The 20,452-nt window shown below is 43.3% G+C and overlaps 1 protein-coding gene across 2 annotated transcripts in view; it reads left to right on the forward strand.

Moving 5' to 3' along the window:
• Positions 1–3,938: 3,938 nt before the first annotated feature.
• Positions 3,939–20,452, forward strand: part of LOC147898758 (NAD-dependent protein deacylase SRT2-like) — a 111,605-nt gene continuing 95,091 nt past the window's right edge. For both annotated transcript variants that reach the window (XR_015541568.1, XM_087379529.1), the window contains exon 1: positions 3,939–3,976. Coding sequence is in view for 1 of the 2 variants with exons in the window: in XM_087379529.1 (XP_087235655.1) it covers positions 3,956–3,976 (21 nt within the window). In the remaining variant the exon portion in view is untranslated. The remainder of the gene's footprint in view (positions 3,977–20,452) is intronic.

Here is a 20,452-nt window from a genome sequence, read left to right on the forward strand (position 1 = left end):
TCAAACTCTAGAAGAGCCAGCTACAAGGATAGTTTCAAACTCTAGAAGAGCGATGATAACACACTTTAGTACCATGAGTGAACTTATGATGCTGACAAATCCTATTCATGAGTAAAGGGGAAGTTGCCTGCAGACCCATGGTAGAGATGGAGTTGAGAATGTTCACCTAAGAATTAAACTATGATCAAACTCTTATATTTATTTTAAACATAAAAATTCTTTTGTGTATATCTTTCTATATGTTGGTCATATATGCAATGTATTTTAAGTAGATAGTTGGAATTTGCTTCTGTATGTACATGCATGGTTGAACATTGGAAATGCATTAGGAGGGGATATATAGGCAGAGATTTTACTATGTGTTATGAAAGTACTTTGTTTTTACAAAGAGAAAATTGTATTTTTCTTTATGGATAATGGCAATGGAAAATAAAAAATTCTAAATGAGCCATCTATTTTTTGATTTTGTAGGCTATATAGCACATATTTTTGTGTGATAAAATACTTACTTTTAAGCAACCAAAGCATCTTTGAATGCCTACAAATGGTAGTGACGACGAGAATATGGATATTTGGTGATATTTGTAGCTTAATTTATTCATAAATGGATACATTAGAAGAAACTCAATTGTCTTTAAATAATCCAACATTATTTATCATTTTGTATTGGTTCCTTTTTGAGTCACTACCGTGTAATGAAGCCCATAAGCATGCGAAAGGTGGTTCCATTTCTTAATCCATAGCATCAAATCCGCTAACAAGTCATTTTGCCTTTTGCTTTTTTTAGCCATTTTGGGCCTGTTTGCACTTGTTTAGGAGGCATGAGTTGGTGAAATGTACAATCGGAGGTGGTAAAACACAGTCGCTTGTTTTTCCCAAAATTTGATATCTCCCTATTTTGCATTCCAGAAATTTCCTTCTCATGTGCTGGTAAATCCTAAATCAAGTACATAATTCACATGCGGGTCATGCCTAACCTGTGCAAAATATTCTTGTAGCACTCTATGACAATAACAACCATTGTGCTGGTTGAATACAGTGTATTACATGTCTCATACAATGTGGTAATGTCACATGGTGTGTGATATAGCACAATAAGTGTGATACATTGAATGTGCTATAACTAGGCTAATGCATGATTGGGTGTAGCCATGAGAGAGAGAGAGATAGAGAGACATACACACAGAGAGAGAGAGAGAGAGAGAGAGAGAGAGCAGAGAAGCTTTGAGAATTACAAACCATGGTATGTCAAGAAACTCAAAGACAAGAATGTGTGCTGCTACAAAACACACATAGACTTGAACTAGCTCAGCAAGCTTTGAATGACCTAAGATGTGGTCTTACTAGAGCATTACATCATGGAGGTAGATGCCCATGTCCTCTAGGTGAATGCCTCATCTATCAAGCACTTGCATCCTCATTGTGTGTGTTGCAAGGGCGAGCAAGTTTAGCACACTACGTTTTGTGTGGGAGCCAATGATTTGTCCAAAGGGAGATTCTCAGTGGCACCAAATTGAATGCATTTGTGGCAAATTCCCATGGTGTGGTGTGAAGGATGGTGTGAAGCAGAAGCAATTTGTCTACCCAAATGAATTAAGGAAAGACAACCATATCATTGTAGAAAAGAGAAGATTTGAAATGATGGATGTTGTAGGTTCAAATAAGAAGAGATGGCTATTTTCATACAAGACCACTCCACCACAAGAGCTTATTAACCACATAGCAAAATCTATCCGAAAATATGTGCTTCACAATTTCATAGCACGTTGGCACGACAAGAAATTCAAAATGAGCCTTGCCAATTTTCCCAAGGACAAAATTATCTCTATAATTGATTTGATTGAAAATTACTTTTTTAAAGAATAGATGAAATACAGAGTGCACACTGGTACAACATGTAAATAACAAGTTTGGTGCATATCACCTATAGCCACCTACCAGATTCTATGACTGATACCAATCTTCTTGTTGAACTCATAGGAGTTCAAGTAATTGCAATGCACATACAATTCTACATTTCGGATGACAAAGAACATGACACCTTGTTTGTGTAGCATGCTTTTTTATTGCACTAAGATTGGTTAAACTAAGACAATCCCCAAATAAAGGAAATGATAGAACAACATCATGTGTGATTAGATGGTGCTTCCTCTCAATTTCGATCAACCTATGGATTCTACTTTGTTGTAAGTTTAAATCCTTCATAGGTCTAAACATTTTGTAGTATTTCTTTGGATCTAGCCATAGCAAGGGGGAACATGATGTATCTCTTTATCAACATCAATCAGCATGTCCTCAAGATAAGATGCAGAATGGCCCCACGATCCAACAACATAGCTTGCGTCTAACCTCTCCATAGGGGCATAGCTAACATACAATAGAAAGAGCCTCAACAATAGCAGACATGATTTTAACAGACATGATTTTAACACCATCGATGGGACACAAAGTTTGCATAGCATATGGGGCTTTTTCTATAGCATTCACTAAGCTATTGTTGAGGCTCAAAGTTTGTGTCCCATCGAGGTGAAGGTGAATGCAGTAGAAAGGAGAATCATACATGATTTTAACACCATCGATGGGACACAAAGTTTGCATAGCATATGGGGCTTTTCAGACAACCACCTTTGCCTCAATACACGACAACTTTCCTGCTTTTGCAAAGCATGCATCATGGGAGATTTTAAGAAGTGTAAAGACATTGCAACTATGAAACAATGGAAACTATACTAGATTTACCCGCTACATGATGATTGTGTCAAGGAGACAAACAACAGACCTCAATTTGGGGAGGAATTCGATGACCTCATTGATGCACTAGAAGAGAGAGCAATAACTTTGCAGTTGTTGCTCACTTTGAAGAGAATGAGGAAGATGACCCATAACAGTGTACCAAACCCAGACATAAGGTGAAGGAAACATTTAAGGATCATTGGGGATTGATTTATGAGAAGTCATATACAAACTATTAGATAAGAAGCCACATGGATTTGTCTCTCTCATCTAGTCAAAGCTATTAAGTTTCAAATCCAAGTTGTGCCTGGAGGAAAGAAGCGTAAAAGGCTCTTCAAAATAGATGTAGACACTCATAGGCACATCATGGGATGTCTTTCAGGCATCAACGATTGAACTAAACTTTTAAATGTCCAAAAACCAGCGAGCTTAATGCCATCTAACTAGGTCCATACGTCATGCCATCTTGATTGGAGCGTAAGAGGCCTTTTTCTCACATCCAATATACACCAGCTTTAGCTATGCACCAAGCCTAATTCCCCTGCCTTGCCAGGCCAACGATTTTGCCACAGACATGCAAAACTGGTTTGCTACCTAGCATTGCGGGGCTAGGTGGATTTGGATGAATGGTGTGTAGCTTGGCCCTGGAAGTAGAAGGCTCTTGATGCAGGATGTCAGTGGACCATCTGCACAAGAAGACCAGTTTTAGCCATGTCCGCAAACGGGTGAGCCCCTTGAAATCATATTCGCCTTGCTCTAAAGGCGCTCGTCTGTGATCCCTTTATATGACACCAAAGTAAGTTGGCCCATTGGTAGGCGTTGAGAGTGTTAGACCGGTGGGGCAGATGCCTTCTTGGGCGCCACAGAGAAGCCGTCCAGATTTTGCCTCGTGCTCGAGCTAGACTAGGTTGCCAGCTAGCTTTTTTTAGCACGGCGTCAGCTCGCATGTAAAACCTTTGAACCCCAGGCGGAATTTTTTTATTGGACAAGAGCGAATTTTCACATGGGCATCTGCCCGCATGTGAAACCGAACGTGCCAAGCTCGGTTGTTGACTCAGCAGACCGTGCGAATGGCCTCGCTAGATGGGGCACACGCAAGTGCCCTTAACTGCCACGTGCTGGTGGTGGCAAATCCGCCACGTCATCCAGCAGCTCTCTATAAACAGGAGCGACAAAAAGAATGAAGGTTCAGCTGAAGATGCGGTGGAAGCGAGGTCTGGCTATGGCTGTCCATCGTTTTTCGGTATTTGCCTCCGCCCTTAATTCTCCATTTCGTACTTTTAGTGCCACTTTTTCATATCGAGCAATGAAGAATGCAATGCAAGCGGGCTTATAATCTTACAATTCAATGGATTTTTTGTGGGAACCCAGCAGCATCACCCTCTGTAACTAAGTTTCCTGCAAGCGTAACTTGCGTTTGTCTTTCGGTCGCATGTAATTTCATTATCACAAATCACTTCGAATAATCCAGATATTATGAGTAAAAATTCCTGGAAATCCAGTTTGTCGAGAAAGGCAAGGCCATTCTCAGAGATCAATTGTCCCTCATTCGGTTACTTGTAATCAACCGGGTTTAAAAATTGGCATTGGTCCAGCAAACCGTTAATCAGTAACGCAATTAATCCTTGTTCTAATAAGAAAGGGTTGTCCTTTTCATTGTTCACATTTGATCGTCCGAACTTTCATCTGCCTACAAGCCTTTGCGCTGTTTACGAATCTGGCGAATATAAGCAATGCAAGCTGCGGAATTGTAAACTAGGAAGTAGAAAGGATGCCATTCTGTTGCAGAATAATCGGTGCACAAGGCATTTAAACAGATGTCTGGTGCATGTTCCATGCTAATGAGAATATGATATTTCAAATTTGCCTGAGCAGGTTTTGGCTAACCGTGGAATTCAAAAGCTTGTGTCAACTACATCCTATGCAGATAAATAGAAGGTTAAGGTTATATTACCAATCCATTGTGAAATATCGTTAATGGAGCCTGTGGCGGTTTGTAATTTTTTTCCCCTGATTAATATCTTGTACGCAGAGGCCAATTCAATGCTCTTATAGGCTTATATTTTCTATCAGAAATGCTCATCTTTTTCGATGCTCAACATGACGGATATAGCTCTGGAGTTTGTGCAAGGGTCAAAGCATCTACCAAATTTCCAACAAGGCTTGCTCATAATCAATTGTTGCAGTCGCTGTTGTACAAGGTCCTGAAAGCCGTGCACGCTCCAACTAACCACTGTCCAACTCATGTGGAGGGTGGGGATTGGAGAATAGAGCTTTCCTCGGGCTCGAAGCTTGCGTCAAAAGCTTTGAGCAGCCCCAAGTCAATTTACCTATGTAAGCGACCCCAAGGCGAGAAGTCCCCGAGTGCTATCCAGAGAGGCCTAGGGAAAGCGCGGGACATTTTTCTCTTCTTCTGATACCAAGGTTTGTCTTTCATATTGAGCATAAATGCAACTTTTGCTGAATGCATGAGGTTGTAAACCATTGAATCCTTCATCGAATTCACAGCGACTCGAATATTTGGAGGCAATCCTGCCCCGATACTTCCCAAGCTGAGTTTTTACTGAATTTCTTTATACGGTCGGGGCTACGTGCAAATATGCATCCCAAAACCTTTGATTAAAGGACTGCACTATTTCTCCCTCCATGTGAAGGCCATCCCATGCGATATGGACCTCATCTATGGATTGCTTCGTGAGAAACTGTTGATAGAAATACTTTTTGAATTTCCTTCAGGTCTTGGGGGCAGTTCCATCTAACACCTTGGCACTCCACCATGCAGTGGCTGTACCTGTAAGATGCAAACTCACCATCAGGAGCTTTGATGACTCTTGATAGTTCTCCGTACCAAAGGCCATGTTAAACTAGCCTATAAACTTGGTAGCCTTCTTAGTCTGCCTGCATGTCCCATCATACGTGACCAAGCAGACAGATTTTTGAAAAAGAAGAAGTTGAAGATGAACTCGAACTGCTACTGGGGTCTTTCTTCTACGTTTCCTGTGCTTGGGACTTAAGGATCTATTCCTTGGTGCTGCACTTCTCTCTCTCCACTAGGATTTATGATGTCTACTAGGTGAAACTTCTAAAGAGGGCAGGGAGGGGCTGACAGTATGCTTGCCTTTAGATTTCTTGGGGGAGGTAACAGACATTGGCTTGGCAAATTTCTCAAGATTACCTGCTTTGAAAAATGCTGGAATCCAGGATTCTACTTCAAGAATTCATACTCTTGGATTTGGCTTTGACAAAATCTTTGTCAAGATCATCAGCTGGTACTTCAGGTCCCTTCTTACCAGGCAGCCTAGTGTTCAAACTTCCATGCTATCTTGATCCTGCCATCTAGCTAGGTTGTTCTGAATTTCGAATTTCCTTCTTACAGCTAAAACCCAAGCTACTCTTACACCTGGACAAAGCAAATCACTGCACAAAATCAATAGAAAACTGATTTGCAACTACAGCAGGTGTCTTCCCTCTGCCAGAACAAGGACGAATCAGATTCATTGCACCTTGCACGTGTTTGGTTGCTCTTTGGGATTGTGACTTGCTTGTGTGCAAGTTGTTCTTAGACAGGAATCGGCACCACTAGGGAAAGTGATGAAGCTAAGCTCTGATACCATGGAGATCAGCCTTGAAACCCTAAAATGAATCTGTAATCAGCACAAAACCCTAAAACGAATCTGTAATCAGCCTGGAAAAGAAAACCCTGACGCAGCTCTTCCTAATGACTTTGCAACTAGGGATCTCAGTTCGCAGCAAATGAAGGAGATCATGGCCGTTGAACACGACTGGAAGCAGCCTGGCTCAATTCACAGCAGATACATAATGTGTGTATTTTCTGCTCCTTCTTTCCCCCTTTCAGTTCTCCTAACTCCCTAGAAGCAATTTGTTGCAGTTCCCTCTCAGAAGGAGTGATTAGACTCATGTTTAACTTGTTTTCCCCTCAAAGAGCAATTTGTAGATGCAACAAGCTGAATGAATCTTAGAAAAATTGATGCTATACGGGACGAATATTGTCAACTAACTAAACTAAAAATGCCATCAATTCATGAGAAATCAGAACCCATAAGAGCTCCAAACTACTACATTGAACTATCTTGGGTGTGACAACCCTGCAAATTGCATTTCTCAACCAAGTGCTTGCAAAAGACAAGCCTGCACAAAAGCATCCTACTTCGAACATTTCATGAGAAAAACCAATGTGCACACAATTGCTTACAAAAGGCATAACCTTTGGAAATCACCTTCTTGTAGACCGAACTATGCAGCACTATTGAGGTACCATCATACTTGTTGGGCTTATACTTGTTGAGCTGATTGTGAAATCGTATATTACATCATAAACTGTCACGGGGGCGTGAAATTCTAAGTACTTTAATGTACTACAAGACTGTGACAACTTTGGTTTTAAAAGTCCAAGCGTCGGCTTAATAATGTGTAATTAAACGTGGCATGGTGCCTAGCACATAAGCGTAATTAATCCCTAGGCCCAAAGGCATTCCCAAGGAATTAAAAGAATGGTTGTTGGGAAATGATGATGTGGCATTTTTAATGGGCCCCCTAGAGGGCCATGTACCTTCAGTGGCCCCCCCAGAGTTCGAGGTGGCTCTAGTGCCTTCTACATGCTCCTTTGCCATTCCTGGACCTTCCTGGGCCTTCTAAACTTCACGTGTGGTTTTCTCTCTCATCTTCTCCCTTTGTTGAGATTTTGGACTGGTTTTTTAGGGTCCTTCAGTTGAATTCCGTTTTTCTTCATAACTCCTCACCCATTTGGATTCCTCGACTTCCGTTTGGCCCGATGGCTTCCCCTCTACCTCCCCTTCGCAGTGATATGCTTTTCTCTCCGTGCGTTTGGTAGAACGGGCAAAGCTGAGCACTTCTTTTGCTGGTCGAATTTGCAAAAGTGGCTTTTTTTGGACCTTTTTGCTTCTACAGCCTCCTGGGCCTCTCCTCTTGCAAAGCCACAGCTTTCTGTTGAATTTCGAGTACGCTGAAACTTCTCCAAAACCTTCTCAATGCATTCCTCTCTGAAGCACACTTCTTTTGAGCCCAAGAACTCCCACTTCTTCGCGACAGGGCTTCTTTTCACATTTTTCAGTGGAATTCTTGCTGGTCGGCTCTTGTAAATGCTCTTTCTTCATGCCTTTGCACTCCTCTTTGGCTGAGAATGCAATTGGGCATTGGCTACTATGTCCTCTTGGCGATTGAGGACTTGGTTCGAGTTTTCAGGGCTTGGTGAGTTATGATATTGCTGCTGCAATTTCCTTTTGCCATAAGCTATTGGTTGTCCTCGTGTGCTGCCTCTTTCTTGGTTCACAGGTGCCTAGGCAGTGCTACATGAGTCATTCTTTAGTTGGGTACTTTGCTGATTTTATTTTGGAGCTTTGAAAAGCTTTGTGAATGCCATCTAGAAACCACTCAAAGAGAGTGTAGCTGGGGTGCAGTGTGATTGCATCGTGTGATTGCATCTGGACAACCAATGGAATTGCACTTAGAAAAGAGAATGCCTTTGGGTTGAGCCTATGGGTTAAGTGCACTTATGTGATGGTGTTCTATGCTTGGAAGCCTTGCAAAGGCTCAGTGAATTGGGGCTGCGTGTTCAGTTGCAGGGAAGGTCTCCCAGATGCAACTTGTAATCATTTCACTGTGAAATATAAATAAATACTGAAAGGGGCGCCACGGTGCTTAGGGTCAATCAGGTGCATTTGTCTATGTTTGTTGAGCAGGGGCATTCTAGCCTCCATCCCTTTTTCAGTGGTTTTGTTTGTGAACAAATGAGTAAATGCCAAATGGTGATCATGCAATGGTTAATGGTTGTGATATATGCTTTGTGAGCTGTAAATAAGTGCTGAAGTGATTAAAGATTTAGTTTCACTGCCCTCTGAGTGATTAGAGACCAGTTTCATTGCAACCCTCAAATATGGCTGAGGTGGCTGAGCCACAATTATGGACTGCACATTATTATTTTGAGGAGTAGAAGTACCCAAACCAAGGCCTTGTATTGGCTGCTCATACTGTTGCACTGGCTGTACTTTTTGTACCTCTTTCTCAAGTTCTCTTTTGGGGGATTCCTCTCTCTTGGAAGTCACTTTCTGAGTCATTTTTGATGGCTGTCCCTCATGGGAAACTGATGCATGAGTGTGTGGTCCGCCATGAGAAGCTGATGCATGTGTGTACTCACTCTTTCCGTGCTTGTGCTTTCTTGATTTCTTCTTCTTCTTGGCATTTGTTTGCACAATCTGAGCCAAATTTTGAGTCCGCTGAGTCAAAGCAGCACTGCACTTGCAAGCTGTGCATTCAACATAGTAGCATCATCTGACTCACTGCTAGAACTAGTATCACCGTTGAGCTCAGTTGTAGCTTCATGTGTGGCCTACTCAAAAGGCATTTGTTGTGCTCCCTGCAGCTGCAGCTGTACACTAGCTGGATCATTAAGGCTTTCTTACCTTCTCCTTTGAGGAGTTGTGGAGCTTTCTTGCTCATGGGTACTCAACATGTTTATGGTTGTAATATTCAGCTGTCAAAAAGTGCAGCAAAGATATCCTTCCACCAAACTACCGAGGCCCACCTCTTGAGAAAGAGTGTGTGGTATCCCAGCAATGGAACCAATGAAACCGGCCTCTAATCACTCAGAGGGCAGTGGAACTAAACCTTTAATCACTTCAGCACTTATTTACAGCTCACAAAGCATATATCACAACCATTAACTATTGCATGATCAACATTTGGCATTTACCCATTTGTTCACAAACAAAACCACTGAAAAAGGGATGGAGGCTAGAATGCCCCTGCTCAACAAACATAGACAAGTGCACCCGATTGGCCCTAAACATTGTGGCGCCCCTTTTGGTATTTCTTTATATTTCATAGTGAAATGATTACAAGTTGCATCTGGGAGACCTTCCCTGCTGCAACTGAGCACACAGCCCCAATTCACTGAGCCTTCGCAAGGCTTTCAAGCATAGAACACCATCACATAAGTGCACTTAACCCATAGGCTCAACCCAAAGGCATTCTCTTTTCCGAGTGCAATTCCATTGGCTGTCCAGATGCAATCACACTGCACCCCAGCTGCACTCTCTTTGAGTGGTTTCCAGATGGCATTCACAAAGCTTTTCAAAGCTCCAAAATAAAATCAGCAAAGTACCTAACTAAAGAATGACTCATGTAGCACTGCTTGGGCACCTGTGAACCAAGAAAGAGACGGCACACGAGGCCAACCAATAGCTTATGGCATAAAGAAATTGCAGCAGCAAAATCATGACTCACCAAGCCCTGAAAACTCGAACCAAGTCCTCAATCGCCAAGAGGACATAGTAGCCAATGCCCAATTGCATTGTCAGCCAAAGAGGAGTGCAAAGGCATGAAGAAAGAGCATTTACAAGAGCCAACCAGCAAGAATTCCACTGAAAAATGTGAAAAGAAGCACTTCTGTCGCGAAGAAGTGGGAGTTCTTGGGCTCAAAAGAAGCGTGCTTCAGAGAGGAATGCATTGAGAAGGTTTTGGAGAAGTTTCATTGCCGGAAAGTCCTCCAAAACTGAGAAAAACCAGTCAACCAGCGCGTGGGACCACTCGAAATTCAACAGAAAGCTGTAGTTTTGCAAGAGGAGAGGCCCAGGAGGCTGTAGAAGCAAAAAGGTCCAGAAAAAGCCACTTTTGCAAATTCGACCAGCAAAAGAAGTGCTCAGCTCTGCTCGTTCTAGCAAATGCACGGAGGGAAAAGCATTTCACTGCGAAGGGGAGGCAGAGGGGAAGCCATCGGGCCAAACGGGAGTCGAGGAATCCAAACGGGTGAGGAGTTATGAAGAAAAACGGAATTCAGCTGAAGGAGGCTGAAAAACCAATCCAAAATCTCAACAAAGGGAGAAGATGAGAGAGAAAACCACGCATGTGAAGTTTAGAAGGCCCAGGAAGATCCAGGAATGGCAAAGGAGCATGTAGAAGGCACTAGAGCCACCTGGAACTCTAGGGGGGCCACTGAAGGTACATGGCCCTCTAGGGGCCCCATTAAAAATATCACATCATCATTTCTCAACAACCACTCTTTTAATTCCTTGGAATGCCTTTGGGCCTAGGGATTAATTACGCTTATGTGCTAGGTACCATGCCGCGTTTAATTACACATTATTAACCCGACGCTTGGACCTTTAAAACCAAAGTTGTCACGGTCTTGTAGTACATTAAAGTACTTAGAATTTCACGCCCCCGTGACATAAATCCCTTTTCCAGAGCACCTTCCCCTTTTGAAGATACAATTTCCATTGAACATCGTTCGAAACTTCTACCACCATCAAACTATTCTGAGAACCACCTTCAAACACCATCTTTGAGCCAATCAACTTACAATGGAATACCTTGTAGGGACAAGCCTTCTTGTGTGCATCCCTTTTGCTTGTCGACGTCTACAACCCACCTCAAAAGCCCACTTGAATAAATTGTTTTACTCAGTAGACCCTTGTGCTAAAGTGGAGCCTTTCATATTGGAGAACTTCTGATGAGCCACATGTGAGCTGAAACGATTGCATACTCTCTCCCTCCTCCCTACTCCCCCTGCCTTCGTAAGGCAATTTCTTGCCAAATGTGTAGGATCCTAAGATGCTACAATTTTCTCCTTAAAAGATATGGTTTATTAGCAAATCCGCACATATTTGTCGTATCTTGCTTTGGAAAATGGGGGAAACTGGGGGTGATGGGGTTATGTGAGAGAAGTGGAAAGCATGAATTGTTGCTGCTTTAGGAAAGCTCCTAACTAGGGTAGTTGCATGACTTTTTTTGTCATGCGTTTACTGCTGTCCCTGCAATCACAGATCCGTTACAATTTGTTCTCCTACACGGTTATTATTTTCACCTGCATAAATGAGTCCACATGGCCATGATTTTCAGTTGAATAACTTGCTCAATCGATTTCGAGTTGGCTTCCACTCTGTCACCGGGAGATCACTCCCCCAAAAGGGTGCTGCATACATGGCAGTCAACCGCACTAGAGACATTTGAGTAGCTACAGATGGCCATGGGGTCTCGAATGATTAGGAGTAAGCCCTCAGTTCCACATGAGATAGTACAGACAACACCTCTCCAAGTTAATATCATCTTTCAGACATTGAATTCATCCACAGAGTTTGAGCCTTACCACACTGGAGACTACTAAGACTATAAGAAATCACAAGTCTCAGGGCAATGATGGTCCATGGACTCCCTCGGAGCCAGACATCCGTTGACGTAGCAGGAGCAATGTGTCGGCGTGCCAGGATTTGTCCAAATGGAAAAACTCCAAGCATAACCTGTTGTAAGAAAACTTGTTGGCAATGAGGGAGTTTGCAACTCCAAAGTTGTTGCAATCTTTTCCAACCACCACCTTGCATTACGAGTCGAAGACCAATTGTAATTTGCATGATCTAAAATCCAAGGAGCAGGCAGCAAACCCTTATCCGACTTGCAATTGTGACATCAACCAACAATAATGGATGACAACGCAAAACATGTGAGCTCAAGATTGGAAACTGGTAGAAAGTCTTGGAGCATTTGGGAAAGTGTATGCCAAAAAAATTGATAGTGCAGTCCTAATCCAAACTATATGACTGCTATAGGAAAAGATAGCACAATACCAACATCATCAAGCACATCTCCTACACTGTGGATCCCTTGGACCAAATAAAATATGAGTGTCTAGGCTTCTACAAAGCGAGTGGATGTGCAAACACCTTTGACCAATGTTAAATCTTGGCACGCAACTAGTTTAAATCAAAAGAGTCGTGACCATGCCATTCGAGATCATAGAGTATTTCTTTCCATTTGGAAAGCATGCAAGTCACGAAAGGGCACCCCTTAACTCTGTGATCAATATATGCAAGAAGAAAATCCCATTGATATGCGTGCTAGTGACCAAAGGCATCATTGGCCAAGTGTGAAAGCAAGTGACGCATCATGACAGCCCAAGGTTGATCACTTTGCACGGACTGAACAATGGGGAGTCCATTCATCAGAAAGATCTCCAGACAGAATGCAAGCGACTTTACGGTCACGGTATAGGCAATAAACGATGCGATGCATTATTTTTCCAAACCACGGTAATTGCAGTTCAATGAGATGAAATCCCATTGTATAGCGTCAAATGCTTTGGCAATGTCCGCTCGTAAGAAAAGTACATCTTGTTGAGTGTACTTTGCATATTTTGCCTGAACATAAGCATTGTCAATATTATTTGTAATATATCAACGGACTATGAATCCATTTTGGGCAGGATCTAGCCAATAATGTGGGAAACCTTTGATACGGTTGACCACCATCTTGGCAACGAGCTTATAGACGACATGCATAAGTGTAATGGGCCTTGTATCAACAAATGATTCACCCGAATTCTTCTTAGGGAACAGTTTGGCCAACCTTTTTTCCAAGCAAGCGGCATTTGCTGAGCTCGCCAAATATAATTGGTCATATGTAATAATGCAGGTGAAAGGGCACCCCAGTATGCCAAAAAGAACTCTATAGTGAGACCATCACAACCCCTAGACTTCCATTTGCCACATGACTTTATTGCATCAATTCTTTTTCTTTGAAAGGTGCCTCAAGCTGTATAGCAGGGGCAGACATGCTGGAGAAGCTCATGTGATGCGGATAGTACCTCATGTGAGTGGAAATCAAGATGCCCAAATTGGTTTGGCATAGTAAACTCAAGTAAGCGTGGTCCAACAACCATCAGCTGCTTTAACCCTGCAAATGTTTTGAGATTTTCTCTTATAGTGCAAACTTTTGAAGAAGTCCTTAGGCGAACAGCCCTTATCACCTTTGCCTGGCCTTAGTTTCCCATTTTGCAATTTTCATGTGGTCATGCATTTAAGACATCCCTAGTTTGACATAGGCATGCACTCTCAGTTAGAGACAAATCTTGCATGTGACTAGTTTTTGTCAAACCCTGACAAGTGTTTTTGGCCTCAACAACGGCCTCCCTTAAACGAGTTACATACTGCATTTGAGTGGTAAAGGCAGTCCATGCATAATCAACATGAATAAGACTTCATGCCCAAAGAGGTGCAATGGCCTGATGTACCATATCCTTACGTGCATCATGCTGCTAATAATTGTACTATACGAAGTCTTTTATTTTTTATTTTTTGCAAAAGGAGACTTCTATTAAGTATTAAAGAAAAACCGTCAGAGCAAGCTCCATACGGAATACCTCATGCAATGCACAACAAGCTCAAGAGCCAAAAAGAAAGGATTGAGGCTGATAGTGCCATCTCAATCCGGTAGAAACCTCCGAGAAAAAGGGAGAACCCCTCCAAACTCGAAGAAATATAGTCCTTCTAGAAGAGGCTGCCCGTGAAGGGCCCTGCATGCTAGCCCATATGGCTATCAAAGTGTGAACCGTGTCAGTCCAAATACCCGTGAACACCTGTGATGGGTGTATCTGGGTGCCATCCAAGGCCTCAGTACATGTGGCTCTCCAAATGTGCCAAGAGGAAATGCTAGCCAAAATCTCCCAAGAGGTGTCCACTGAAACATGAGAAGCTCTGAAGGGAGTGAGTGGTACATCCTGAAGAGAGCAGGGCTCTATCACCTGCCGGCGGACCGAGAGTGCCCAAGAAGAAGGCTCACCCTCATAAAACACCTAGGGGCCGGTAAGGGATAACCATGCGATCGAGCCCCAAGTCATGAAGAAAGGGGAAGTGTGAAAGATGCTGAGTATCCGAGCAACCCCTTTCCAAACGGTCCTCGCCTGACTGCAGTCCCAAAGGCAACGTCGCACTGACTCCTCTGCAGAATGACATCGAGGACAAGTGGGATCAGCCCCAAATCGTGATCTCCACAGGTTCACTGCAATCCCTCCATGAATAGAAAGCCAAAAGAAAAGAGTGATCTTTCTATTTCTGAGGGATTTCCAGAGCCTCCTCTAGAAATTTCTACACAAATCTGCGGTGATGAAGAAGCTTTCCCAATGGGGGGCTCTGGAGGGAATCCAACCCCTACTGTTCAGCTGAAATCTCCTGGCATTACCAACCGTGAAACGAAAGAAGGGAATCCCCCTCTCTCGGTGCCCATGATCTATCCACTCCCACTCTCCTGGGTGAAGCCTTTTATTTGGCAGCCTATCATTCTGCATCTCATGAAAAGACAGCTTCAACCAAAGCAGAGTTTGATCCGAGTATGGAAATGCATAGTTCACCCACAGTTGGTAGGTAAGGGTATCATACGGATGCACATTAACCATATACCAACAATCCAATCATGCCCGATAAGTAGACTGTGCATTATGTTTAAAATTATAACCAAGAAAAAGGCCTGCGATTCTTTCCAAAGGTCAACAAGACTTAGCTGAAGTATTAGTTGAGTCCAATGCTCTCCTTCTGAAGCTAGCATATGGGCGTGACCAGATGTATTATCCCCTCGCTATGCAGCATTATTAAAGTTCCCACAAATAAAGCATGCTGTCTCTAGGGATACTGCTGCATGGCTTCCCAAATTAATGCTCTATGATGTGAATATTGGTGAGCACAAACTGAGGCAAACTCAATTATTTCCCCTTGTACAAGGCATTTGGAGTTTTTGGTCTGAAACCTAATAAGTGAAAAAGGAAAGTGGGCATGGAAATGCAAATAGCCCTTGCACATTATAGGTAAAGCATTTTATTTTTTCCAGCATATTTGCAGGTATCTATATACTGTATCTTACAAGTTTAGAATCCATGGAGCAATCTTAATGGGTCCCCACATCATGTTGACCAGGCAGTAATACTGCTACCTCATCTTCTGGGAAAAGAACACGACATTTAGTCATTGCCGCTCAGTAATGCCTATACCAGAAATCTCTATTGGAGTATGCCCATTAGAGGAAACCCCAGTCCAAGTATGAGGTGAAAGCATCTTCCTAGTTCAGGCTGGTTTTTTCGGGGATTGCCAGCTTTCATTGGAAACTTTTTACTTTGCTTTTGACCGAGTGGCAGTAGACATTGAGGTCTTAACATTGCCAGCAGGAACTTTTTACTTTGCTTTTGACCGAGTGGCAGTAGACATTGAGGTCTTAACATTGCCAGCAGGAATGATTTTAGCCTTTTCTTTGTCTTGAACAATAGGAGCTGGGTGGTTGGATTTGTTTTTAGTTCAAGAAGTCTTAGGAGAATCCTTATTTTGTACTGATTAGGAATTGCCTCAGGGGGCATCTTATGCAATGCGAAGCCATGTGCACAAACTCACGACGTTCAAAACATGCACCTGCAAAAAGGCCCCATTTGAGCTTGTACCATTGTCCATCACAACATTTTTGACAACAGCATAATACGATTGGGGAATACGATTGGGGTGTGGGGACATCTGTGTCCCATAAGATGCAAAAATGGTTGCAGTTCGTGATGGGGATAGGCGGCTTCCTCTCCGATAGGAGCCCCCATCCGATAGTAGGATCCCCTCCTTTGAACGAACTAATCATTCTACCAAGGCGGGCAACAACCTTTTCCAATGAAGCTGCATCTATTGATATACAGCCACACAGATTTCCATTTTCTACTGTCACACATCCCCTGAACATTAAGTGTGAAGCATTTGACATGAGCAGTCATATTTATAGATATTTATAGGAGAAAAACAGCTATGTACAGCAACAACCTTCAGGATATCAACCTTGCATTTCTACCTCAGGGTCAGGCCTCTTCTTTGAGAAGAAACATCCGCCTGAGGAGTGGACAGCAAAGTAGCAACCTCTTCTTTAGGGAAGAGGGTTCTGCTAGCTGTCACTGCAGCCCATGTGATCCCAGTTCCTGAATTGACCTTTGGAGAGTTTCCACTAGAAGATGCACCATTCCAAGTGCGAGGGGGTGGAGGTCGTCGAACAGAAATAACTTTTCTTGGACTTTGCCATCCATCAGTTGGAGTTTTTGGTCCTTTTACTGAGGGTTGAATAGCAGGAAACAAAGGGGAAGAAGCAGTCCCATTTGAAACCACTGGAGCTTTGCCTTTATCTTGATTCACAAAAAACTGTCTATTACCTCGATTTTTATTCCCAATAGAGGCAGGAGCATCCTTAGTGGGCATCTGAGCAGGAAAAGTGGCAGGAGGCATTTTATACTGACTCATTGAACACTGCGAAGCCATGTGCCTAAATTTTTTACATTCAAAGCAAGCCCTTGCAAATAATCTCCACCCACACACACGTACACATGTGCACACACACACATAGGGTAGAGAGCAGTTGGAGAAAAAGGTTGTGTGTAAGGGAGAGAACGGGCCGAAGAGGAAGAGCTGTTGTGTGTGCATGCGTGTATCCCCCCCCCACCTTCCCTTCCTTGCCCCCCCCCCCCCCCCCCCAACAAAAAAGGAAACACACACACACAATCGTGCAAGGGAGCCAGTCCATATAGTTAGATCATATATCTAGTTCTCTCTCTACACACTTTTTTTTTTTGGGTGAAATCCATGTAGCTTTATATTACAAAAAGCAGTCCTTTAAGAGGAGACGTGCAAATGCAATCTCAAAATATCTCATTATATGACAAGAAAACTGAGTAATCTATTTGGTGAACAAATAGGCAATCATAAAAAATTGCCTAAGTGACATCCGGAAATAGTGAAACATGGAAAATATATGACCCTGTGGTTTCTATATCTCCACAGAGTCCAGAGTGCCCAATATCGAACCTAGACGAAAAAGAGGTCCCAAACCCAAGCCTCCATGGATTGATGTCGAAAAGCCAAAAAAGCTTGTCAAAGCTATAGTAGGATACTAGGTCCAAAGAGAAAAAGAAGAAAGTCGTGAGTGTTAGGGCATTACTAGAAACGATAATGTAAAGATTCCCTTGGAGCCAGACATCTGTAACAGATAGCGTGAGCAATATGTCTATGTGCCAGGAGTAGGCCACAGGGAATAACACCAAGCATCATTGTCCATAGGAAAACCACGTGGACGAAGAGGAAGTTTGCAGGACCATAGTTGCTTCAATCTTTTATGCCACTATTTGGGATTATGATTCTTAGACCAAAGCTAATTTCCTTACTGCGAACTCCATGGAGGCGACTGCAACACCCTGTATAAATTGGCGACAGAGATATCAGCCAAGTGCAAGGGGCGAGAGAGGCGGCATCTTGACGATGTAGAGTGTAATTAGTAAGACGATAGGTGAGTTGGTACTGGTAAGAAACAAAGATAGGGGTCGATAATGCATTCCCAAACCATACTGCCTGGCTGCCAATGGAAAAGATAGTAAAGTACCATTAGAATGAAGCACATCACCTACCAAACGAATTCCTCTGGAGAAAATAAAGTAAGAGCAACTGTTTTCCTGTAGAGCAAGAGGATGATCAAAGACCTTGGGCCAATGTAGACTCTCAGCCCCCAAGGAATTTCCATCAAGAGAGTCGCATCCATGCCATTTGAGATGAGATAGGATTTCTTTCCAAGTTGAAAACATGCAAGAAGTAAAAGGGCATGCTTTAACTCTACCATCAATATATCCTTATAAAAAATCTCAAGGAGTGGGATGCCAATGGCCAAAAGCATGAGTAGTTAATTGTGAAAGAAAATGATGCATCATAGCAACCCAAGGCTGATCCCCTTGCGGAAATTCTAGCATCGTCTTCCCTTTATGTGCCAAGATATGAATATTTAGGATACTCAAACCCATGCATCTTTGGCGAACAAAGTTGCTCCATACAGAGTAATCTAATACTCTTACGGCCATTCTGAGAGCACGAGAAAGTCTCCATAAGGATGGACATAAAAGAGGTAATATATTTGAATGTATACATAAAGCCAGTGCTCTCTCTCTACACACACACACTTTTTTTTTTAGTAAAATCTTTATATTTCTGTGTGGGAAACCTCAAAAGAGGTAAAAACCCACCAATAAGTACAAGAAAAAAGTTTTACAAGTAAAACCTCAGAGCAAAAGTCATGAGGTAGCCAAGTAAAAAGTTACATATCAAGCTAGAGGAGAGTCAAACACAGCATCCTCCAGCTTCAAATTGTTCTGCTGTAAAAACTGATGCAGTGATGAAACCACACCATCAATGAAAACCAGCTGTTTTTTGCCCTTATGATTCTTCTTGATATAGGCTGGTACCCGAAATTTTTGAATCAGAGGGTCAAAAACCTGTTGTAACATGGGATGAAAAGATTCCAATAAAAAAGGTACTTCTGCATCCCTGACAGAAGAAGGCTCTGGCACAGGCATCAAAGGCGGAGAAGCTAAATCAACATCTGTATCTTCTGATGAAAAAGCTGCATGTGATGAAGGAGGGTGCAGCATCAGAGCTTCATTCGGAGGATCAATCTGAATATGAGCGGGGGCGGTATCCTGAGAGAGAGCATGCATGTCATCCTGTAAATTGCCCTCTGCAAGGGGTACATCCATATCCTGAGTAGAAGAAAACTGATGGTGCTCCACAAGGGCGCAATCCTGATCTTCTTCAGCAAGAGAAAGATTTGCATGTGATTTATCAACCTTCCTCCAGTAGTGCTTCGGAGCAATAGAGGGCTTCGCCAAAGAAGCCATAGCAGAAACCGGAGGAGAAGGGAGAGTAACCTTGACAACTAAAGAAGGAGCAGGAGGTATGGGCCTGGAAGTAGAAGGGCAAGCACGTGCAAAATGACCAACCTGTCGGCACCGATAACATGCAGTGGGAAAAGATGCAAAATGGAGCCTGCTGATGCGCATCGGATAAGCAAATCCCAAATCAAGATCCAGAGTAGATGGCACGGGCTGCATCATATCCCACAAAATGCAGAGACAAACATCACGGGAGGCTTGCAAAAACTCCTGTCTCGGAACATGAAGAGGCCTTCCCAAAAAAGCTGCAAGAGTTGGAAGATGTGGAAGAAGAGGCACATGCAGCACTTTGAGAGTAATCCAAACCGGACAGTGAGTCAGAAGGGTTGCAGAAGGATCGAAAAGCGGGTCCGAGGGCATAACATAAGCAAAAAAACCAGCTCCAGGGACACCAGCATCACTGACAAGGCGCTCTACCACCTCAGTCGAAGAGCAGTGGGCATAGTAAAATCCTTTGCCTAGAAAAACAAAGGAAGAAATACAATCCCGATCTACTGCAACATCAGCCCATGAAATAGAGGCAAAGTCCAAATTGCTGAGCCTGTCGAAGACCAGAGACCGAAAGGGCAGAGTCCAAGGAACAAACAAGCGGGAAACTCGATGAAGGAACTTCAGTGACAGAAGCAGAGCATAATTGACGAAGAAGATCTAGCTGGAGTGAAGAAGAAGGGCCATTAGAAACATCCAGCTTTGCCGATTTGATGAAGGGGGGGGGCAGACAAACCACCATGCTTCTGTCGGAGAAAAACACGAGTGGGAGGAGCAGTGGCAGAAGGAAGCATCGAGGCGGAGAAAACAAAAGGAGGAGGCTGCAAATTGGACGGTACAGTCTGTACGGAAGGCTGTACAGCAGCCTCGAAACTCTGTACAGGGAGGTCCATAGGGCACGGAAACTGCAGGGGAATCTTTACGGAGGTCTGTACGGGCAGGAGTACAGAAGGCCGTACAGCTGACGGCAGCTGTACGGAAGGCCGTATAGCCGACGGCAGCTGTACGGAGGACGATGCAAACTGCAGGGATGTGAAGGGGAGCGGTAAGGACGGAAAGACGGAGGAGGACAAGGCTGGCAGAGCGGAGGAGGTCTCCAACGGCAGCTCTCTCTCTCACACACACACACACACACACGCACGCACGCACTACACACACACACTACTCTTTTTATACACACACACTTTTTTGTGAAACCAGTAA

This window comes from Dipteris shenzhenensis, chromosome 9 (genome assembly GCF_047967505.1).
Source record: "Dipteris shenzhenensis isolate YYH24624 ecotype China chromosome 9, Dip_SZ_1.0, whole genome shotgun sequence".
Classification (NCBI taxonomy): Eukaryota; Viridiplantae; Streptophyta; class Polypodiopsida; order Gleicheniales; family Dipteridaceae; genus Dipteris; species Dipteris shenzhenensis.